Source organism: Dermacentor andersoni, chromosome 5, assembly GCF_023375885.2.
Source record: "Dermacentor andersoni chromosome 5, qqDerAnde1_hic_scaffold, whole genome shotgun sequence".
Classification (NCBI taxonomy): Eukaryota; Metazoa; Arthropoda; class Arachnida; order Ixodida; family Ixodidae; genus Dermacentor; species Dermacentor andersoni.
In genome coordinates, this window is record NC_092818.1 from 201,746,459 (window position 1) to 201,771,710 (window position 25,252).

Consider the following 25,252-nt stretch of genomic DNA (forward strand, 5'->3'; position numbering starts at 1 on the left):
CGCTGATATGGCGGTACTCCAGTTCTTTCAAAGTCGGGGCTACTTCACACTCGTCGCAGTTGTACTTCGGGTGAGTGATTTTGTGCACAAGTTTTATGTGCCTCTGCAGACTGAGATTGTTCGCTAACCGCCGGTCGCAGTACTGACATTCAAAGGAAGCAACTTTCGCCATTGCGAGACCACGAAGAGAAGCATGGGGTTTCCTAAAAACCGATTACGTAACTATGCTCAGTGCGTGCAAGCAGGCCTTTTATATCTGCGGGTGCTCTGACCATGGAGGAAAAAAAAAGCTGGGAGATGCTGACGTCACTCTTTGCGAAGCATGAGTGACGTCGGAAGGCGTGGCAGATATCCTCTCTTGTGCATATCTCTCTCCTCCGGCCCGCAACCACGCACGAACTGCGTGGGCTGCACGGGCGCGCCTGTAGCAATCCGAAAGCATCTACTATTCTGACAAAAGATGCAATCGCGATGTAACGTTGGCGAAGTCTGAGTATTCTGCCCTGGCATTGAAACAAGTTTAAAATAAACTCCTCACATTAGACAGTCATGTTGGACTCCGCAAAAGTTGCGGGATTTTGCGAAAAGCAATATGGTTTATTGGTCCAGCCAACTGAAACTGTCCTGATGGCTTCTAGACCCACCATGTTGTATTAGTGGTTTTGGCGTTGCGCTGCGAAAGTTAGGTTGTGGGATCACATCTCGGTCGTGGAGGCCGCATTTCGACGGGGTTCGACGAAGTAAAAATGCAATGCCCGTGTACCGTACGTTGAATACATGTTAACGAATCCCGCACGGTGAAAATTAATCCGCAGTTCACCGCTACGGTGTGCCTCATTATCAGTTCTCGGCTTTGGCACGTGAAGTGTCAAAATTTGAATGTTTGATTAACCGCAGGTACGGTGGCTGCCTAGTTCCTGCGTCATTTTAGATTACCTTTATCGTTCATTTCTACCTTCGTTTCCTCTGTTTGGGCTCCCTGGGGCTAGCCGATAGTGGTTATGGCTAGACGCGGCGATGAAAAAATCAACGAGTCTAGAAGTTCAGGACAACATTCATTTGGGCTAGATGGTGCATACTTGATTTAGGAAGGAACAGCGCCAACGAAGACGTTCACAAGTGGGGAGAACGACACAGGACAAGCACCATGTTAAAATTGGCTCCAAGGCGCTGTCAATACAGGTTAAGAAAATGTTAGTAAGCACTGGGGCTACGCAGGATCCAATACAAATCCCTTGTCTTTGTCGATAAAACTTGTTCTCGAAAGAGATTAACGTCACATCTAGGTAAAATTCTAGCATTTTCATAAAATTATATATTGACACGCCAGAGGAGTTTTGGAACTCTACTGCACCGTTACTTTCTATAGCATCTCTGACAGAACGAAATAAGGCATCGTGGGGCACTGAGTAAAACAAGTCTTCAACATCTACTGAAAACACATAACCATTGGAAGTACATTCCTCAAGAAACCTAACAACATCTTTTGAACTCTTTGTGGCGTACAGATCTTGAACTTTAAGGGATGTAACTTGCTTTTGAAGAAACTTGCTTAACACAATCAGCCAAGTTCCATTTTCGCTGACCACTGTTCTGAATGGCACGGACAGTTTGTGCGTTTTGGCCGTAAGGAACATGGAAAGGGCATTGCTTTTGCTGTTACCAATGTCATTGGCCAGCGTGCTCAGATCTAATTCTTTGCACATCGCAGCCGCCTTGCCTCTCACTCGCGTCGCACTAGCTTTCAGAGGGATAAAGTTCTTTGCAATTGCTTCGCCGGCTCTTTTTTGAAACTCTTCCTCGGTGAGCACCACAAACCCACCATCCTTGTCAGCTTGAAGAAGCCGGAGTCTATTCTTCCTGAAATACGACACGACTTTTCCCATAGAATCTTTGCTAGTCAACGTGTTAGTTCTGGTCGTAGATCTTATAAGCGTATCCACACCATCCAGAAGGCATCTTTCACGGTTTTCTTCCAACGCCTTTCCTGCTATGCGCCTATTAAGCGCCAGGAATTCATGTGCTTCTATCCGTGGCTCGTGGCTGAATTTCGGACCTTTGTTCAACACATGCCTGACATCGTTGGCAAGATCAACGTCTCCGATGACCGTCACCAGCCTTTCCGGGGGCTTCTTGTCCTTCTTCAGAGAAGACGACTGTAAACACTGGTTCAGTGTCTGAGCCCATCAAAATATATATGTATATATATATATATATTATAGAGAGAGAGAGAGAGAAAGAACAGCGCATTAGTAACTCCCAGTTATGGATATCCATACATTTGTTCCCGCGCGCAGGCATCATGTAATGAATGATTGTAGACCAAAAAATATTTCGCGTTTCTTTCCGGATAAATACATGAACATTAATAATGCCTTGGTTTTCATACTTATTAAGAAGTAAAGGAACATTACAGGTCAGCGACTGCATTAGATAAATTGTTAGCCTTTTTGGCACGAGCCATCTATCTTGGCTGTAGTCCCGACAGTGATTTTACAAGTGAAGAGACTTTGTTAGAGGAAAAAAATATGAATACAGTAAAGGAAAGCCATACACATCTGGCAGTTTGAAATCGCGTTAAATTTGGTGAAAAGTGGTGATGTTGTCTGGAGGTATGGAACGTTAGCAATAATTCCGACGTGCACGTTTCTGAAGAAAAAGCTTGTGTTAGTGTGCACAGTGGTGCCCCACACACGCATGCAGTAGTTAATATGAGACGCAAATAGTGCCTGGTAAATTTGTAATTTCAACTGTTCTGGAAAGAAATAATATTTTTAAGGCCGTTGTGGCTGGACCATCCCAATGAAGTGGAAAGGAGCGCGTTCGCTTTAGGAATGACATCGCAAGCCTCCAGACCAGAGACAAACAGGCTGGTATCATCCACATATAGAATGGTTGTTGCCTCGCTTTCTGCAAGGGTTCATCGAGCAATAAGGTTCCCAAAGAGCTCCAGCCGCACGGGAAGGTGCGAGGTGAAATCCGGCAACACTCATGCAGGCGGCTGTTCCCCCACTCTCCATTCCCCCCAGCCGCACTTTGCTTCGCTGCACTGCTCATTCTTGGCTCAGCAGCCGTCCGATATGGAGGTTCCCATTGTTGATCGCGCCAAGTAAGAGATTTGTTCCGCAATTCGCTTTTTGCATGCCAAGGGGACTCCCCCGTGGATATTCATCATCAGTTGACAGAGGTGTATGGCGACAAGTGCATGTCCGTTCAACACGTCCGAAAGTGGTTTAGGGAGTTTAGTGCCGGTTGAAAGAAAGTCCACGATGAAGAACGGAGTGGAAGACCGTCAGTTTCGAAGGTGGTTATCAAGATGGCCCAACGCAAAGTGCTTCAGAAGAGGAGGATCAACATCTGTGAACTTATAGCTCAGATTCCTGGAAGTTCTTACGGTACAGTGGAAAGAGCTTTGACTAATGTATTGGGGTATCAGAAGTGTTGTGCTCAATGGATACCGCGGCTATTGAAATCAGACTACAAGGAGAAACGCCTTGACTGTGCTCGCCAGTTTCTTCAAAATTGTCAAGAAGATAAGGGAGGATTGTTGGACTCCATTTTTATGGGAGACAAAAAGTGGGTGTTTCATTTCACTCCTGATATGAAATAAAAATCCCAAGAGTGGCGTCACCCAGAGTCACCAGTCGCAAAGAAGTTCAAACTCCTTCTGCTGGCAAAGTCATGGCCACTGTTTTTTGGGATCATAAGGGAGTACTGCTGATCGATTTAATGGAACGTGGGACAACAATCAACTCTGAGAGTTATTGTGCAACACTATGAAAACTCAGGCAAGCTATTCAGAACTGCCGGCGAGGACAACTGGCAGCCAGTGTAACACTGCTTCACGACAACGCCCGACCTGACGTCTCCTGTCAAACCCAGGAACTTTTGACAAACTTTGGGTCGACTGTCATGCCCCACCCACCGTACAGTCCGGACCTTGCACCTAGTGATTATCACTTGTTCCCCAAACTAAAGGAACATTTGAGTAGCCAACGCTTCCGGAGCGATGAAGTCGAAGAGGTGAAATGCTTCCTCAATGGGTCGGCGGCAGACTTCTACAACACTGGGATACAGAAATTGGAGCACTGTATACAAAAATGCATAGAAAAAGATGGCGATTATGTAAGTTTCATCTTTCCAATAATGTAAATTTCTATGAGAATAAACAATGTTCTCTACTTCTAAAATTGATGGGAACCTTATTTCTGGATCAACCCTCGTATGTCTATCATGTCATTAACGTAAATGTCGAAGGGGACCTAAAATGCTGCCCTGTGGGACACCTAACAATATTGCCGTCCGAGGAAATACTATTTCCAATGACAACGCATTGCCTGCAATCAAGCAGATACGAACACAACAAAATATGTCATTCCATGTACACCGTTGGCAGTCAACTCTGTTAATAGAATCTTGTGTTGCAGACTGTCAAAATCCTTGCTGTAGTCAATAAATATCTGGACTACTAGGTTTCATTTTTCTAGCTTCTTGATTAACACCTGCTGAACAAGCAGTGCAGTTTCGGTAGAGCAGGTCATCAAAGCTGTTTCTCCATCGCCAGGGTTTGTGTCATGCTCTCCAACCATGATTCCTCGCTCCTTTGTGCCCTCCAGAGGGGCACGGTCATGGCCCCCCAAACAAGGGGCTTAAATCACCACAGCAATGAAATTGCAATTTTTCGCTTTTAATATGCTTCAGTGCAATACATTGCATAAGCTTCCCTGCTTAACTCAACTGTAATGCGGCAGAGGTGACTTTAGGAACACTTTCTAGACATGCCAAACAATATGTGCATTCTGGTCAGAACTACACCTGACTTAACATTCCGACACGTCGGCATATGGATGGCCCTTGTGCAGTTTAAGAGCACGAATACGCATGCTGGTTTTGCCTTGAGGAAATGTGATTTCTTAAACAAGTTTCAATGCCCTAGACTGAGCTTCACCGCAATGCAGTTGTGTTATGCACTGGAGCTTCTGTAATGTATTGCGGTCCATCACTGCAGCAACGTCAGAACCAGCTTTGAATGGGTGTCATGTGAGTTATTAGATGTCTCGGTGCTCATACTGTGACAGATGACGGCACATGTGCGCATGTATAGTCGGGAACATGTGCAAGGCTGTGTTGCAGTCTCGTATATGGAGCTTGCAAGATGGGCGAAGCAAGGGCCCAAATCACCACAACCCTGCTGGAAATAGCTCTAAATCCCTGCCTGTACACTTCTTAAGGGTTTCGGTGCTTTTACCGCAACCGGAGATTACACATATAATACTATATTTTCAAAACTGAGCTCATTGGAACATCTTCCTGTTCATGCTATGCACACAAAAATGAGGAATAAGGGAAAAATTATGCACATCTCACACCCTGTGGGAATTGATGTAAGTGAAGCTTTCCATGCTGGATGCTCTGATTGACGATAATTAGCAGTGTTGACGGCTAAAGCTTAATTTCTTCAACGTTTAGGCTAACACGAGATTGGCGAATTGATGTTAAACGTTACCTTGTGGGCACCACTGCTGTTTGTCTGCGTAATAGGCAGAACACACAGGGAGAGGTGTTTGCATGAGGCATTGTTGTGGGCCATATCTTATAACCTGAGAGGGTTGAGTGTTGTCATTTCCTCATATGGCACACCGCGTTATGGCAGAAGTTTTAAACTTGAATTGGATTATGGGGCTGTACGTGCCAAAACGACACTCAGATTATGAAGCACGGCATAGTGGCAGACTCGAGATTAATTTTGACACCGTGATGTTCTTTAATGTGTCCCAAAATCTAAGTGCACATGGGTTTTCCATTTCTCCCCCGTCAAAATGTGGCTCCTGCGATTGGGATCAAATCCATGACCTCTCGCAATGCCATAGCAGCAGAGCTAATGCAGCGGGCACAGAAGTGTTGATTTGACGGTCAACCACTTCTGTAGTGTTTCCTGGACGCTGCAGTGTGCTTTAATTAATGCGGCTCTGCTTCTGCATGCCCTGTGTGAATTGCCCGCTTGACATATTTTCATTGTGTTTATTTTTTCAGAAATAGCAGCAACGTATTGTATTGTGCCTTGAACATAAGCACACCGCAACCGCTGTTGTATGTTAGTGGAGTTTCCTTGCCTTCTCATGTCACTTCCCCCATCTTATATGGGAACTGCCTCTTCTCCTCCCTCTTCTTCTCTCTACAGTTCTATCTGTGTCCCCTCTCGCCTCGCACATAAGCGCTGCAGTTTCTTCAGTGCTTCTGAGGGGAGTCACGGATAATTGCAGCTGTCAGGTGGCTAATGTGACAACGGCCAGGGAGCTCCACAGGGCATTGTGCACATTCGATGCGGTGGGGTGAAAACAAGCTTCTCCCATCTCCTTTCCTCTCTTACTTGTGCCTGTCATGTATATACACACTCTGAACACCCCCCCTCCCCCCCGACGTGGTGTGTGTGACATCAGCAGCAGTCCACCGCAGCAGCTGGAGTGGGAAAGTCAAAGGAAGAGACAAAGAAAGCTTCACTTTAAAACAAAATGCGTAAAGGTTTCTATGCTTACCCAATGAGGAAACCCGTCCGTCACGTAAGATGATTGCTTTCAAGATAAGGCCCGCATGAGCGAGCGAATTGTAAGATCGGGCCTGCGCAGCCGTGCCATAAGCAGCGGCCGCTGATGTACAGTTGATAATGGTTTGCATCGAGAGGAGGCAGCATCATTGACCACATCTACGTATGACGTCTACCTAACGTGACACTGTTCAATTACGTCACGTAGAACAGCACGCATTGGCCAATGCTCATCTTCCATGAAGCAGCAACATCATCCAAATGCACCATGATATAAAAGGAGTGAACAGTGCTACTACTGGCCTCTGCTTCATACTCATGCTGGTCTCAGTTTAACATTTTGGTGTTGCAAATGCGCTTCTCCATTTCATGATTTTTTTCGTGGCGTTTCTCGCAATTATATTAAATGCAGCAGCATATGACGACAAAACAGTAGGTGATCAGTCGCAAATGCTTATGCATCATTTAGATAACTCCCACAGGATACTCTGCATGTAATTTTATCTTTTTCCACTTTCAGTATGCTTCAGCGCTATGGTATGCTTGACCGCGTAACCTTGCTATGTCCAGTGTTTGTGACCCCTTCCCACTGTTGGTATACTTCATCACAATGCTAAGTGCATGGTTGAATGCGTAACACCACTGTATTGGGATGAAGCTAACTTATGGGTCGGACATTACAGTTTTAATTTAGCGTACGCAACTATAGCGTATGCTATACGCTAAAGTATATATAGCGTATGCTAAGCAGCACACATTTCTTTAGGTTGCGTTGGCCTGTGAGATGGTCAGATCTTAGAGGCCATGTGCCATCATTGCAGCTATCTCCCGACTGTAGCTATAGGTGGTGCTAACATGTCGGATGTTTCTTTCGTTAGGTTTCAACTCACTCGAAACGAGAAGCGATCTCGAAAACACCACAACGTAATACTCTGTCGTTGAAGCAGCCTGAGGCTAAGTGAAAGCCATTTACACAGTCAGTTGCAAAGAACGAAGTCCATTTTACAAAAGCAACGCCAAATTCAATTCGAAGCTGGCAGCCGGGGCCGCCGCCATGTTTCACGCAAATTCCGCAAACCACGCAAAGACACTAATGCTAAATCTGAGAAATAGTGCACGTACGCTATACGCAATGGGTCGTTTAGCGTTCTGCGCATGCGCAGTGATGACCCACTATTTTATAGCGTACGCTAAACTAAAACTGTCTATTATGCAGCACATTTGAGATGCTTGCTGGTTTTAAAGTCCGAAAGCTGAGATACAACAGCGTCGCACACTATCACGTGAGGAAAACGAACCGCTGCATGCAGCAAGTAGCGTCAGCATAAGCACTAGATTACAGTTGAACAGCTCTACAATGAAGACCACAATTAATTTGCCTGTAAAACAAAGAAACTTATGCGTCCCTGGCGGCTGATTTACGTTTATAAAACGAATGCCGCACCAGTGCCGCCACTGCCCCGCGAAGGTGTCACCAGGGTAAGCTGTGTGCTAGCGCTAACAGCAGTGTATTTGAAGAGCGTGCTGATATTACCAGTTCTGTTGCCCTGCTCCAGGATTCACTCACCTCGTATGCTACTTGTTGTGACGGATCAACGGCTGACGAATGCATGGATAGGCCGCGAATGTCAACGAAGGCGACCAAAAATTTTGCAGCAAGGGAGGCTTAGGGGCACTAGACAATCGGGGGCTTTGCTTTGCATGGTTCCTGCATTTGGTTGGAGAGCAAGCTGGGAACCTCAATGGAGCATACGGTGGCTACAGTAGAACGTGCTGTCAGGGATATTTTGCAGAGAAAAATTAGCGGTCTATTTCATTAAGTCTCTCTTGAATTCTTGTTAAAGATTTTCTTTTGTTGAAAGTGCTTAGCTATTGTGAGCAGTGAGCTGCGCAACCTTTAAAACAAAGTGACCTGCATAGCGAAGGATTTTGAAGGTGCGAGCACTTTGTTAAAAAGGCGTTTGACTACATAGATACATTCAGAGCAGCGCTTTCTACCCTTTAGCCCATGCAGAATTTGTAGGTCCTATTTGCGCCACCAGGATCTGCCGATGTACTGCAGTGAAGCCTTTAATATGTGTCCCAATGTCCAGTGCTACGGAGTTCAACATATCCATTTAATGTCTGAGCAAGTTTGATGTATGAAGTTTCATATACATGTAATTCTCTTGGTGATTCACCACCTGTTATTTAAGCAGTAATTCTATTTATAATTGTTTCATATAACAAGGTTTAATTGTAATGAATTATTGCTATACGACATTCTTTCCATTACTATAACTAATACTCTCAAGCTTGGAATCTCCCAGCTTCCTCATACAGTTGGCCAATGTGACAGTGCACCTGACACAACAAGCCATGTCGTACACTTACTCTGTGCATATTCACAGCCCATGCAAGCTTGTGCTGAAAGCTTGTTGCTGCTTGCAGAGGTAAACGTTTCACTTGACTGTTGTAATGATCTCGCTGACTATGTGATGGAATGAACAGTTACTCCACAATAAAACATAGTATGAGGCCATTTTGTAAACATGAGCTTGAAGTAAAACTGTGCCATGCATCGTCGAAAAAGGAAAACAACATTACAGGGATGAGCATACTTATCGTGGGCTTGTCTCTATAGCTTTTATGTCTTGCTTTGTCCACATTATGCTGCACAGTTTTAGTTGAAGCGGTTATTGGCTGGCAGACGTCTTCCCATCATGTTACTACGAGTTTTGATGAAAGCAGTCTTGGCCAGCCTCTCTACCCCTGGTTCTCTGGCTTAGGTGCTGGTGCCTCCAGTAGTTCAGATTTGAATGGGTGCAAATTAATTTTCCCTCTCAGTGAAATCATACCAACTTTCCCAGGTTACCTGGCTTCTACAATTCCTCCTAAGTTGAACTTGTCCAACAGCTTTACCGAGTACTTTAAGTAGGCAGTGTATTCTATGTCGTAGGGCAAACAGAAAATTAGCATAAGCACTCTTGCTTTCAGGCTGCCATAGACTTCGAGTTAAAAGTGCAGTCGAGATCAACATGTCCAACCTTGATCCCTCCAGCCAATGTGCCAGCCTTCCCTATGAGCCACTACTTGCGAAGGTGAACATACCTTCTTTGTTCCATGCAAAACATTTTGTTAACTGTTTCCAGGAAAAAGTAGTTCAAGCATAAATGGCCAACGCATGCTCTTCATACCACGTTGCCATGGATAATGGAGACGATAGGAAAGTACAGGCCAGCGTCGCTGTCCCAGATCCATCCGGCAGCTTTTCTGTCACAGGTCCATGTGTCCTAACTGCTGGTCTTCAATGGGAGTTGACACTGTCTCCTTCTATAGGGGGCATTTTCTGACATGCTCTTCTGTGGGAGAATGCCCCATTCATAAAAAGAAACAAAAAGATTGGACACAAAATGGTGCAGCTCATTAAAAAAAAATTACTTGCTGGGTTCGCCACTGGGCCGTATGCATCGGCGCTCGTGACTCGACAAAAAGCAGCCGCAGCGGCACGTGCAAGCTCAGGCTTCACATAGTTTCGCGCCCATCGCAAGAGGGGCACTTCACGGCTACATTCGGATATCACCGGCGCACAAGGAGGAAGTGCAGAAACATGCACGCTTGCAGTCTCAGAGGGACGCGCATGCGTGCAAACTCGATACCATGGGTGCACAGCTAGAAGGGAAGAAAGGTCGTTTTGCCACACGCTTGCGCACCCTGTAACATTTTGTGGGCGAGTGTACATGCTAGACATGTTGTTTTTTCTTATTTTTGAAATGTGATCCTTTGGGATGTATAATACATATAATATGCATCTTAGCTTTGTTGTGCATTAAGAAGAATTTATTTTATAAATACTATATAATTATCTGAAAAGATGAATGTTTCTTTAGATTTCACACATTTCTTTTGCTACATTGTAAATGTATATCCTAATAGATTAGTGTTTCATATGTTATACGTTTGCCGATAGGAGACTTACTGCTGCCATGCGAGGGCCTTCAGGCACATTAAAGCTGTATGTTGCAGCTTTTCGCCTGGAGGACACCCAACAAAGTAAGTTTGTTGGAAATAAAACCATTTCTGGTATGGTAAGTCGAAAATTCTATTTCAAGTCGCTGCCTCTAGACCCTTCGTGCCAACCGCCATTTTGGCAAGGCTGTGTGATGTCTGGGAATAAGGCTGCTTCGATGGATTTCAAGACCAGATAGCAGCCTTCCTTCACACACTCTGGCACCAAAAAGGGCAGCACAGGTGTCAGTGTTACTTGTGCTACAATTCCTTCACTTGTGCTATAAATAGCAGCAGCAAACTGCCAAGATGCAAAAGCAAAACAATGAATGAGGGCCATAACGTATTTCCCAGCTCCTGAAATCAGTTCCAGTTTTTGCAGTAGACAAAAGCATGGCCTTCAAGATCAGCTTCGATTACCAGTGGGAACAGTTTCCAAGGGTGCCAATTCATTTCATCAAGACTCAGTGTTGCCACACTGCTTTTGATTAAAGTGTGAAAAAAAAATATTGAAGTGAACGTTTTCTAACACATTGAATGCAGTCAAATTTTCTTTCTGTTATGCTTTCCTTTTATTTCAAAGCAAAAAAAAACAAAAATCTAAGAAAGCAAGAAGCAAAACAGAAAGAAAAATATCTCAGTATAGGGCATCATTGCACAGTGTTGTGAAACCAGATGTGCACGCCTGTGAGGGTGATGATTGGCCAAGTGTGTGCACTATACATTCAGTGATGCTACAGGCATGCACTCTGCTGTTTGCGTTTCATTTGACGCTGATAGTACATACACAATGTAGCCACAGGGACAAGCGAGCAGTCAAGTGAAGCTTTTTGAGATCATGTTTAGTTGGATCATGCAAATAAAATGCATTAATTAATCATATGCCATGGAAGATACAAGCATAAGTACACAAATTACTGTGCATGACAGGAGTGGCTGCGAAGATGTATAAGGCTCACACATAGGCCGGACAGCAGACAAAGGACGATGATATTTAACTAATTTCGCCAGGAAAAATGACTTCGAAGTTTGTGCATTAAGTACGAAGAAAATGCGAGGATACCTAAGCACTTCTTATGAGTTGTGAATACTTTAATGTCCAACTGAACGCCACTGAGCAGTCTGAGTTATGAACTCCTCGCGGGCAAGCGGGCACGTTAAGACGCTTGGCACATATTGATTTAGCCTCACCGAGGCGCAGTTAGAACACACACAAGAGCTTGAGTAGACAAGGAACAGGTGGTAACACAGGCTTGCGAGAGGGAAGGTGATGTTTTGGCATAGCAATGCACTCTCCCCTCGCGAAGTAGCGCAGCAGCAGATGTTCCCCTTCACTCGCTTTCCTCAGCTGAGACACGAGCCAGCAAGTGCAAGCTAGTGTCATGAGCGCGCCTCGTGTGCTCACATGGCGTCACGGTCAACGGGAAATTAGGCACCGTTTTGCTGCTACAGGTGCTGCCGACTTTTTCACTGAAGGAACCATTTAACATTCTTGCATAAAAAAAATCCTGTCACTGATCACATAATAAACAGCAATAAAGAAATTCCGTTAAAAGTACTGCATCAAACCAGCTCAGAGCACGAAAGATTGACCAAAGCTGTCAGGCTTGGCTGCTGAAAATTAATGCCTTGTAGCAAGGTTTAACGAGCAAAAATGATATGCAAGAATACTCAGAATGATGCGAATGCTCAGATGCTAAGCTCTGCTCTTGTGCAGGAGCTTGGCAATGCAGCTGGCATAAATGCCAGTCTTCTGACTACTACTCTGGTTTCATGAAGAGTAGGTTATTCTGGCAAGAGTGTCACTGCAACATCACAGCAGTGCATTTTTACTTCACAGTGAGTAAGTACACTTTTACTTCACTGTGTCAGATAAACAAGTCGACAGACGTTTGAAGTGGTTCAACCACGATTTACAGCTGGAGAACAGGATAGCAACCATAGAATTTGGCGAGATGATTAGACAACAGGCAAAGGAGAATGGACAAAAGTTGGAGGTGAAAGCTGTTCTGTTTGACTGTGACGAGGTGTAATGGAGTCGTCAAGCAACAGGCAATGGCGATGGTGCTTCCTAGCGTGCTGATATTGTTCTGGCTGCAAGGCACATAATGGTGATTACTGCATTTTATAGTGTCCCATTTTTCTTTAGATGACAAAGTATTTAAATTTGTGTATTGGTTACATTTGCAGTGACATCCAAAATCTAGATTTGTACTTGGCAAAGACAATACTTAAAAATTAAGTTCAGTGGTTTTACATGCCAAAATCACTAAATGATGATGAGGGATGCAATAATGAGAAACTCTGGATTAATTCTGACTACCTGGGTTTAACATGCACCCAATGCAAGGCGCACAGCATTTTTTGCATTTTGCCCCGATCGAAATGTGGCCGCAGGGGCTTGGATTTGATCGCACGGCCTTGGGCTTAGCAGCCAACACCAAAGCCACAGCACCAGTAACATTAAAACAAAGCAGCGATTTGATAAAGCGTGTAAGAGCACAACGGTTTTTAAGCATTGCTTCATGCTAAGGTCTAAGTTCGGTACTGTCACACAACAACCACAATAATGAGATGAAAAAGGGGGTAAAATGCTAAATTAAGCCGCAAAATTATGAAGCAAAAGCCTTTGAAGCTGTGAAGTTCTTTAGGAACTTGCAAGGTGTGGACATTTGGACATGCAAAGGATGTAGCCTTTGTAAACAACTTGCCAAGTTAATTAGTTGTTTTTTACTAAAGCAATACTTCATCACAAAGCAAATAGCTATAATTTCAGTATCCTCCAAGACTGAATGCCCTATGATGAAAATTCCTATTGCATTTCTAGCAAGTTATATGGAGCAACCAAAGGTAAGAGACATTTGATGCTAGTGTTCAATAAATTTCAATTAGACAGCACTCGTCCAGTGCCCTTCCGTGTGTCTTCCATTGTTTCCGCACTGATTAGTAAGTATGATGCTAGTGACTGCAATAGAATACGCGAAGGCTGAGAAAATAGCAATGGCAATGAAGAGCTATTGCTTGAACAAAAAAAAAAAAAAAAAAGCATAGGTGTAGTGCCAAAGCAGAAAGGAGAACATGAACGAAAAGTATGTGCAAAGTCATACATGACAAGAGAAAGCAGCAGGCAAGATGTGGTGAGCAGGGGGGTGGGGGGTGGGGAGGAGTATTCTGTAAGAGCCCACCTAGTGGACTGTCCATTTCGGCCGCTACTGATTGGCTAGGGCTGCTCGTCTCCTCCTCTCACAGCTGAATCCAATCGGCAGTGGCCGAAATGGACAGCCCACTAGGTGTACTCTTACAGAATACCCCCCCCCCCCCCCCCCCCCCAGGAGAAAATGATGAGATGGATTCTTGCCTTGTGAAGTGCAGCAACTTTTTTTTTTTCTGTTCAGAGCGAACGTGAGTGAGACTGGAGATGTAATGGTGATATGAGGCTTTGATGTGGAGATAAGCTGTGGTCTGGGATGAAGCACAATTTTGGTTTCCAGCTGTGGATGAATTTCCAGGAGACCCTGCAGATAAAAGTTTCTTTAGCAATAAATAATTCACGTATCTGGCGAAGGAAATCATTACAGTGAACATGCGGCATAAGCAATAGACAGCCAGGCACATATAGCAAAAGACAGTGCCACTGTAGAGGAATGGCGACAGGGAAGAGCAACAAAAAGTGATCAAGCATGTGCAGGGAGAAGGGTACAGAAAAACTACAAGGGATCACACAAAGGAGATCAGTTTGACAGTGACGACAAGAGCAGCACTTATGAGCACAAATTTCAGAAGAAAGTAGCAAATTAATTGGGTCATCAGTTGCCAAAGAGCAAGCACTTTCTGTCACGAATGCTACTGATGCCAAGCATCAGTCCTGGCGCTGTTAAGGAAGTGACGGCGCAGTTGTGGCAAGGGATAGCAGGTGTCTCATAAAAATGGCAGTACCGGGCAGTACTGGGCTACAGTGAGCCAAGTGTACCAGCCGGTGCTTCTTGAAATCTGTCACCTATGTCGAGTTGAAATGTACTGCTAAAGTGGGTGTACGTCGGAAAGACTTTCTCGCCCGTGCGGCGCTCGTGCCGAGTTGGTGATGGCGGATTATTGATTTAATGAGCCATCTTTCGTCTCATTAAAGATGTTTTGTGTCTCTTTCCGGGCGAGGAATAGGGGCCATAGTGTAGACCAGGCATGCTCTCCTGGAGCAGTACCTTCGCTCGTGCAGCGCTTTTTGTACGCTGCTCTCTGACTTTTAAATGGAATATTTGAATGGTCCCCTTCGATATAAATAAAGGTTCTTCAGCAAAACCATGTGCAATAAATCGGTAAGCGGGAGCCGCAGAGCTAGCGAAACGGAAGCAAAGCAGGCAAGTCGGACGTACATTTAAATTAAATTATGGGGTTTTACGTGCCAAAACCACTTTCTGATTATGAGGCACGCCGTAGTGGAGGACTCCGGAAATTTCGACCACCTGGGGTTCTTTAACATGCACCTAAACCTAAGCACACGGGTGTTTTCGCATTTCGCCCCTATCGAAATGCGGCCGCCGTGGCCGGGATCGGATGTACATTTAGACAGAGCGTTATTATAAGCTCAGGTGCTCTCGTGAGGGCTCCGTTTGCCGGTGACGTATGCCGTCCTGTCGCAGTACTGGTAAAAATCCATTATATCGTCGGGACGAAAAAAGTACCCCGCCGGGACGAAAAAAGCACCCCGCCACTTCTATAACACCAGTCGGAACACTGCGGCCGCCATCACGTTTCAGAGTGGTCTACGGCCATAAATTGCATAACGACTTTTGCTTTTCCCAGCTACAGGGTGCTAAATGTGTTTTGACATGCAGACATGCATGTTCACGCGTATCTCTTGAAGGGTGCAGTATGCACCGATAACCAACACATGATGGACACGGCGTAATGCTTTGGCATTACGCCGTGGCATTAAGTTATCCGATTGGTCCTCGATATCACAGGTTCACTGATCCCGTCGCACGTTCCGTATGTTACCAAAAAGCGCAACAAACCTACCGGCAACATCCAAGGAGACGCAGGAGGAACACTTATGCACGACGCACGGCACGCATGGCTTCGTCAAGAAAGGAGGCATTGATTTGAACGATCGCCAGCCGACACACGGCAAAATGCGCGCCTAGGGACAAACGCATACGAAACAAGCAAATCGGCTTCTCCTCCGTAGTACCTAGGCAAAGGGAGAAATTTCAGGCGCAAACGCCCCCAGATTTTCTCTCTCGCACCCGCTGAAACGACTGGCCAATCCCGTGAACTGGCGTTTCCTCTAATGACCGTCTCGTCCATTGCAGCTGCCGTAGACACTAGCGCCAGAGTTCCCTCTAGTAATTCTTGTAGGAAACTCTATGGTGTCAGCATAGAATAAAGAACAAACTCGTCTGCTCGTCTCGTCTGCTCGAAGACGCAGCGTGGCTTTTAAGTGCGTGTAGCCGTTTTTGAACCGTGGAGCCTTGAGCACTTCAGCTTCAACAGCTGCACTGCAGTGGCTGCAATCAACCCTGTAGCGTTTATTTTTTAGTAGCACGTAATCGACCTGTGACAAACTTCTCTTGTGAATAGTCCACTTGTGACTAGGCCGGCAAGATGTCAAGGGCTCGCCTCGCGGTAAGCTTGTGCAGTTCCTTTTCTACCACTTTTGGTTTGCGACTTCACTTTACATGATGTGAAGCGCTCGCTGCCCGCACAGAAATTTGGCGTCCTCGCTTCTATTACTTTTTAAAATCCTACTTGCAGACTCCTAGGCGCAGCAGGGCATTGAAGTGTGGCCGTTGCTGCCCGTACTAGGGTCCCTAGAAATACGGGTAGGGACCCTACCCGTACGCCGTTTCATGTATTTCAAACTGCTTGCAACTTGTCGTGTCTTGTTTTCTGGCTTGTAGCTTCGTATTATCGTGATCTCACGCATGACGTACTAGCTAGCTCGCATCTTTAGATCATTTAACTATGACAATATTTAAAGCGAAGATTTCCTTGCCATCTTCCCCCCGCCTTATGGGTTGCTGTCTTGCCTAGTACACATGTCCATTACGCACTGTCACGGAAGGAGGTGAAAATACTACTACACTAATCGCAACTTTTACTGGCTAGTTTGCTCACTATAAACGAGATGGCGCTTCCGCCTGGCCCAGCCATACGTCGCCTCAAGACTTGTTCGCCGCGTCACCTCCGCTGCAGTTGGTTTCGCGTTCGCGGCGGCCGCATTACGATAGGACTGGAAGGCGAAAACGCTGCTGCGCTTAGATTTAGATGTATGCTAAATGACGCCAGTGGTCGAAATGAATCCGGAACTTCTACACTACGGCGTCTCACGTATCCCAATGTACTACTCCATGATGCTAAACCCCACATTTTTGAACATCTGCTAAATATGGTAGTGAGCATACTTGAACAAGGCTGTTTCCTCGTTAGTAAACTGACAGCTGTTCCGTACTGACATGATCTCTGAACTAAAAGCCGATCAGCTTGCAGTGGAGAATCATCTAAAGATGATGTACCATATTTATTAATGACATTTTGCTAACTCTGCTTTACTCTAGCTTCTGCCCTCCTAGGTTTTCTTTGCCCTTGTTGTTTTTGCACCACAACCACGGAATTAAATTTCAAACGACCATCTAACTAAATCGTTTTGCTGTAGCCGAACAATTTTGCAGTTATTTTTGATCAAAGGCAAAGTTCCCAGAAAATAATTATGGTCAGATAGCACCACAAGCTTAATTAGTAGATGCTCACTTGTGCTTATAATTGTTTTTCTTGTCTCTACTAACATCCAGCACCATTCACTGAAGCTCACTTAGACTCACAGACACGTATTAGAAATGAGTGCATTCATCTGCAACTATGCCGACCAATGATTTGTTTGCATATGTTAATGAATAATGATAGGCTAGTTGGTAAGCCATGATATTGATGAAGCAGTGCTCTTAAAGACACGTTCACGCACACATGAAAAAGCTTATACACAGGCACTGAACTGCAGCTACTGCTTTATTGCTTAAGGACCCGCCTTTTTGTAGTCGCAAGCACTATGACAGCAGTGAGGCATGAACAAGAACCAGAACAACAAATAGACAAAGATTACATTTTTCTGGATTCCCACTCTAGAAATAAAGTTCAAGGTAGTGGTGCACTTTTTCAGAGAATGATGCCAAGGGGCCACTGATACACCTTTCCCTCCATTTGTCAATTTCTATAGCTTCAAGAATCTCCCTTCTTTGTTTTTTGTAATCCCTCCATGTAAGTTTTGTTCCTGTCAGGGCGGGTGAGCAGCCATAATCCCTGCAATGAAAAGCTAAATGACCTGAATCTTTAGCCGTGGAGTGATAATTGTGCTCAATTAGCCTTGTATTCAGGCGCCTGTCCATCTGCCCAATGTATACTTTGTCACAGGACAGAGGGATCATATAAACCACTCATTCTGTACAATTATACTTGTACGTACTAATTGAAATAAAGAAATTATAAATTAATGGAATTGAAAGTGGACGAAAAAACAACTTGCCGCAGGTGGGGAATGATCCCACGTCTTTGCCAAGGTTTGTGAGCGATGGCGCTGGCTAACACTCCCAGGGTTAGTTATACAGTAATACACAAATACCCCAGAAAGTGGATGGGAAAACGGTGCTGCAGTAGCTCAATCGGTAGACCATCGCACGCGTCATGCGAAGACATGGGATCGTTCCCCACCTGCGGCAAGTTGTTTTTTCATCCACTTTCAATTTCATTAATTTATAATTTCTTTATTTCAATTAGTAAGCACAAGTAATTTCCCGTGTTGTCCTTGGTGTCTTTGTTGGCTTCTTATGATATGATTAATCAAAATCGGGCCTCTTGGTTAACTTTGTTTCTTCTCTTTCATTCTGTACAAGTGATGTAGGGGTTTCGGGGCTTGATTATGCAGGGATACCATTCGTTTTTTGTGCCATTCACCTTTTTGCACAGGCCTGATAATTGCTCAGGTGCCGAAAACACCACATCAATGCAGGCCTTTTGGACTGTCTTTCGCAGATTGTGGGAAATAGTGTCCACAAAACGTATGACTACCTTGCCTTGACAATCCTTGAGACAGCGAGTGGCCCAGCAACAATTGCCTTTTTTTTTCTTTTTTAGTAAGCATTCTGCAACTGATGCCAAGAGTTTTGAGGGGTACCCAGAGCTCTTGAGCTGTGTTACCTGGTTTGTGAGGCTTATTTCACATTTGTGATAACACAATTTTTGCAGTGTGTTAAGGAAGCAAGAGCGAACAATTGCCCTCTTCACAGTTTTGAATGTGCTGGTTGGTAGGGGAGGACAGGTTTGTACCAATCATCGCATTCAAAACTTTTGAGGAGGGAGATTGTCTGCTTTAGCTTAGGAGCTCTTATCTAAATACATGGAAATGCAGAAATTGTCTTTTTCAGCAACCACCGCGCCAAATTAATGAGGCTTGAAGCACTTAAAAGAAGTGAAAATATAGTAACTGTAGGAAGTAGATTTTTGTTATTAGGCCATCAATATTCAACAAGAAATCTTGAAAATGAAAAAAACAACTATGAAGTTTACAATGCTCTAACTTCGCAATGAAAAATAATGTCAAATTATGTTAGCTGCATCTAATAATACATCTAAAGCGGACAAAATTGATAAATGATTCACAGCTCTGAAATACACTACTAATTTGTGAGTGGGACTTTTCCAAAACCCTTGTAAGCTTTGTAGCAAATTTGCATAAGTTGTAAATTCTTATATTAAATGTGCCTGCTTTAGATGCTCTAACGGATGCAGCTTACAGAAATGTAGTATCTGTTTTTGATGCATAGTGACAGATTTGTAAACTTCCTGCTTCTAGTTTTTTTTTCAACCTTACCAATTTTATGAAATTTTTGTGAAATATTCCAGGCTATAAATTGAAGTTCTGCTTCCTACAGTCACTAGAGTTTCACTGTACCTTTTATATGCTATAAATTTAATTCAAATCGGTTAAGCAGCTTTTCCATAAAAGTGTTTCTGCATTTTACATGTATTTGAATAGGTGGCATCAAAGTCGTCTGTGAGCTAAGACTTCTCTTAAATTCCATAATTTATTACAACGTGCTAACAAAAGATGCTCAGTAGCTTCTGCACTGTGTCCGCATACCATGCACTGATATCTGTGGCCTGCATTTGCACACAGCCTGGCCTGGCTTCAAACAGCAGTGCACTGCTGCTTGGCTTATCATAAAATCTTTCTCTTTTGATTTGTATTCTCTGCTGTTCTATCAAGCTCCTACGTGGCTTTTAAATGTGAAGCATTTCTTGGCGAACATTTGCCACTTTGACAGTATCTATCTATCTAGCCACCTATGTCTTGGTACTCTGATGGTCGTTTTGTTAACTTGGTATGTACCAAAACTGGCATACCTAGTATGACAAGAGTGTATGACGAACCTATATGATAGGTCTCAGGTGGTTCTGATCTAATACGGGGGCCAGGACGGCCTTACATGACCCCCCTTTACTTTGTTGACGGAATCCACTGGCCAATCACAAACGCCGAATTGTTCACCACCTCTATCGCCCCTCACTGGTCGTCAGCGTGCAGTCAGGGTGCTCATGTCTTCAACGAGCTGCTCGTGGTGCTCATGTCTTGAACAAGCTACTCGTGTACGTGGTGCACCTGTGTACAATGTGTCACAATGGGAGGCAACCACCTGCCGTCGATGCTTTCCCCCGGGAGGTTCTTGACAAGGACCCTTTCATTGATAATTGGCCACTTCGTGACAGTCAGGAGGGTGACATTGCTGTCTTGAAGTAAAGTGAATGATGAGGCCTGAACATCAACCGTGACAGCTGCATGTTGCTGGTGGGGTATCCCCCCCGTCTCCAGGTGTGGTAGTTGATGGCTCCTTGGAAAACTTAGGTTGATCATAACAATAGCGTGACAAGAGTGTATGATGAACATAAATGATCGGTCATGACATGAATATCATGACGTATGTGTCATCTAGGTCACGAAACAGCCGCCTACGTCTTGGTGCTCTCAGGTTCGTTTCATTAACTTGGTATGAACCAAAATTGGCATAGTATGACAAGAGTGTATGACAAACACAAATGATGTGACATCAATGTCATGACATGCGTGTCATGTAGGTGATAAAACAGCCCCCTACGTCTTGGTATGTACTAAAATGGGCATAATATGACAAGAGTGTATAACAAACGTAAATGATAGGTCATGACATGAATGTTGTGACATGCGTGTCATGTAGGTCATGAAACAGCCACCTCATCTTGATGCTCTCATGGTCATTTTGTTAACCTGGGATGTACCAACATTGGCATAGTATATGAGAAGAGTGTATGAGGAACATAAATGATAGGTGGTGACATGAGTTTCATGACATGTGTGCCATGTAGGTCACGAAACAGCTGCCTAGGTCTTGGTATGTACCAAAATCGGCATAGTATGACAAGAGTGTATGATAAACGTAAATGATAGGTTATGAAACAGCCGCCTATGTCTTCGTGCTCTCATGGTCGTTTCGTTAACTTGGTACGCTCTCTGCACACTCCTTCGCATAACATTGACTCTCACCGGGAATGGGATCTGCAGACTTTTTTCTTCATTGCACCTATCCAGTATGCTGTCCTTGCATCTTTTGCTCTACATTTAACACCCTACCCTACTGAAAATTCCAGTAGAAAAACTGGTAAGCCCGTAAGATTATCAACAACTTACAGCCTATTAGCATAAGTTCTTATAAGGAGAACCAATATTCATTTGCTCGTTTACTGCCAACGTTAAATAAAACACTGGGATTTCTAATTTTACCAATTGGTTTTCTTAACACAGTTGGCCCCAATCAGTAGAACAAATTGCCAATGATTGGAACAAATGTTTAACTCTCAATTGTTATATTCAGTTTCGTTATTCATTTCAGTTCTTTATTCCCCAGGGGGCGCTTCTGTTCTTCATTATATATATTGGTTTTATATGTTAAATAAACGGCTTTTTACTTCGGGACGGCTGGAGTCTGACTTCCACCTTCGGTCAATACCACATCAATTTGAGAAGCTTACTTATATATGCACGAAAACACAGAATGACAATTCGCTTCAAGGACTTGCTCATGATTTCACTACGTGCAATCTCTCTCAATCTATATATATGTTCAAACAAAATTTGAGCGTCAAAGTATTTAGTGCCAGTACTAATTAAAGACAAACATCTAAAATTTAATTTCAGGTATTTAACTTAATGAAACATACAAATGCTGCTGTTCTCTGGTAAAATGCTGCTATTCACTGGTCATACGAAAGGAGAAGGAATAAACTTTATTTGTGCACGGCGGGTTTGAGACCTAGGCCTCTCTGCCTAGACGACGGCCTCGAGCCCTTTGGCCCAGGCGGCATCTTCGGCCTGCTGGATTGCCTTGAGTTGCTGTGCACCGGAATACCATACGAAAGTATAAAAATCTATTTGAGGGCTGAAGTTATAATTATGCTACAATTATTAACTATTTAACTATTAACTATAAATAATGCATTACAGGGGTAATTGGTAATCGCAGGGGAGACCTCCTTCGTCCTGCAGTGGACATGAAATAGACTGATGATGATGATTAACTATTTCATTGTTTCACTGTACTACCATTGTCAAAATTCCAATGAAACTAATTTTATTGTCCATTAGTCTGATAATTTCTTATATTGAGACCCAATAGTGTATTAGGCTATTTGCTTGCTGCCAACCAATAGCCCATTCAAGCCCGTAAGATTATCAACAACTTACAGCCTATTAGCATAAGTTATTATAAGGAGAACCAATATTTATTCGTTCGTTTCCTACCATCGTCAAATAAAACACTGGGATTTTTAATTTTGCCAATTGGTTTTCTTAACACAGTTCGCCCCAATCGGTACAACAATTTGGCAGTGATTGAAACAAATGTTTAACACCCAATTTGAGAAGCTTGCCTATATATGCACAAAAACACAGAATGACAATGTGCTTCAAGGACTTGCTCATGATTTCACTATGTGCAATCTTTCTCAATCTATGTATGTATATTCAAACAAAATTTGGGTGTCTTAAGTATGTAGTGCCAGTACTAGTTCAAGACAAACATCTAACATTTTATTTCAGGTATTTAACTTAATGAAACATCTAAATGCTGCTACTCAGTGGTCGTACAAAAGCACAAAAATTTATTTGAGGGCTCAAGTTATAATTATGCTACAATTAGTAACTATTTAACTATCAAGTATAAATAATGCAGGACAGGGGTAATTGGAGATCGCAGGGGAGACCGCCTTCATCTTGCAGTAGACATAAAATAGGGTGATGATGATGATTAACTATATCATTGTTTCACTGTACTACCATTGTCAAAATTCCAGTGAAACTAATTTTATTGCCCATTAGTCTGATAATTTCTTATATTGAGACCCAATAATGTATTAGACTATTTTCTTGCTGCCAACCGATAGCCCAGTCAAAAAGCATTGGGATTTCTAGTTTTACCAATTGGTCCAGCACTACTGACTCCAGTTGGTCCAACAATACAAAATTCCTTGATGCTTGCAATAATCACTGGATCACAAAACACATTTGACACTCTAATGCACAAACACACAATGGCAATTCACCATTTCACCAATGGCAACTCGCCATTTCACTAGTATGTACATTTTCTGTAACATACCGTATATAGTACAAGCAAAATTTAGGTCCCTAAGATATGTCAGTTCAAGACAAATAGGTATAATTTATGTCAGCTTTTGTAGCTTAACAAAAGGCTAAATGTTGCTTACACTAATTATAATAAACTACAATCAAATATTATCTGAGGTCTGATATAATGATGTTAGCATTAAATTATGAATTATTTTGCTCGTTCACGGCATCACTTATCCAGTGACTTCAAATTGTGACCAGTTGGCATTTTAGTACGAATATAAATTTCAAGATAAATTCCAACACCAATATGCATGACCTTATTAGTCTCTATTACCACTTACAAGGCCAGAAAACTTTGTGGAATAGCTTTAATGTATTGACACTGGAATTAATGTATTTCTATTAGCTTATCAGCAAGCACTGTCACACTATATGCACAAATACGATTAACATAGAAATTGGTGTGTAGCTAATATAAGTTGCATATATACTTATGTACCCAATGCAAATTTCTGGTTGACTGACAAGAAACTAATAAACAATTGTACTAGGCCCATATAAATTCCTATGCAACAAATATTTCATGCATAGAATTTAGGCTAATGCAATTTGTATTTAATTTTTTGCCAGGGATTTATACTCATCCACTGGTTTCAATTGGGACCTATTGGGACCACTCGACATATTCAGCCCCATCAGAACCAGTTGTCATTCAGTTGTCCATTGCAGTACAACTATGCATGACCTTAGCCTGCTACTAGAATTGACAAGGCCAGAAAGTTTTTCTGTATATTGGCACGCACTAGTTACGCTAGAGGTCGAGGAAGAAGAAGTGTGCGTGGTAGCTGCTGCAAACACGAACTGTAAACGGCTGTTCGCTTAGAACTGACTGACTGGCTTTTCCTCTCGTGACAAACTGGTGGAGGTGCTGGGTACGCATCCATCGTATGCCTACGGGTCCTGAACCAGAAGCTACCGACGCCAGTACCTCGGGAACGGCAGAAATCTATCGAAGCAGCCGTCGCCTCCAAGGTCTTCCACCGCAATACAGTCCCATGGCAAGCTCCGTGAGGAAGATGTCAACAACTACCGCAAGCCAAACCGAGGTGATCCCAAATGCTCCCGTACCATGCATTCTCAACGCGCCTCGCGCGCCTAACCCGTTCCATGGCGACGCCTTTGAGGACGTTGAAGACTGGTTGGACCATTTCGACCGGGTCGCCGCCTTTAACGACTGGGACGATCGCCGTAAGTTGAAGAACGTCTACTTTTCCCTTTTAGACGCGGCGAGAGTATGGTACGAGAACCACGAAGCCTCATTTACCAGCTGGCAGGAGTTTTACCGACTGCTATGCGAAGCCTTCTGCACTCCCGAAAGGAAAGAAAGAGCCGAACAGGCACTGTCTTCGAGGTTCCAAATGCCAAACGAAACCGTCGCCGTGTTCGTCGAAGACATGACGCGATTGTTCCGTCGGGCCGACCCACTAATGCCAGAAGACAAGAAGGTGCGTCTGTTAATGCGAGGCGTAAAGGAACAGCTTTTCGCGGGCCTCGTGCGTAATCCTCCTACAACAGTCTCTCAGTTCGTTCGTGAGGCAACAGTCATGGAACGTATGCTTCGGCAGCGGCTCTCGCAGTATGAACGCCAGACCACCATGACTGCTGCATGCTCTCTCGTACCTGCAAATGATGACAGGGAGTCACTTACCGAGCTAATACGACAAATTGTTCGAGAAGAACTGCAGAAGTCCTATGCATCGGCTCCGACACCTCCCAGTTCGTACAGTTTCAAGCTGGTGTTGAGCGCGTTATTGCGTATGCCGGCCGAACCTTGTCCGCTGCTGAAAAAAACTACTCAGCAACTGAAAAAGAATGTCTGGCAGTCATATGGGCTATCCAGAAGTTCCGCCTATGCCTGTACGGACGCCCCTTCCGTGTCGTCAGCGACCACCACTCTCTCTGCTGGCTGGCGAATCTCAAAGATCCTTCAGGCCGTCTCGCAAGATGGAGCCTTCGGTTGCAGGAATTTGATGTGACCATCGTCTATAAGTCTGGCCAGAAACACACTG

At 43.9% G+C, this 25,252-nt stretch overlaps 1 protein-coding gene across 4 annotated transcripts in view; it reads left to right on the plus strand.

The window, feature by feature from the left end:
- The first annotated feature begins 15,839 nt into the window (after positions 1–15,839).
- Positions 15,840–25,252, plus strand: part of Dhod (dihydroorotate dehydrogenase 2) — a 98,981-nt gene continuing 89,568 nt past the window's right edge. For 2 of the 4 annotated variants that reach the window (XR_008612802.2, XM_055071557.2), the window contains exon 1: positions 15,840–16,153. Coding sequence is in view for 3 of the 4 variants with exons in the window: in XM_055071557.2 (XP_054927532.1) it covers positions 16,133–16,153 (21 nt within the window). In the remaining variant the exon portion in view is untranslated. The remainder of the gene's footprint in view (positions 16,154–25,252) is intronic. The other 2 variants (XM_055071558.2, XM_050180096.3) reach the window with 2 other exon arrangements.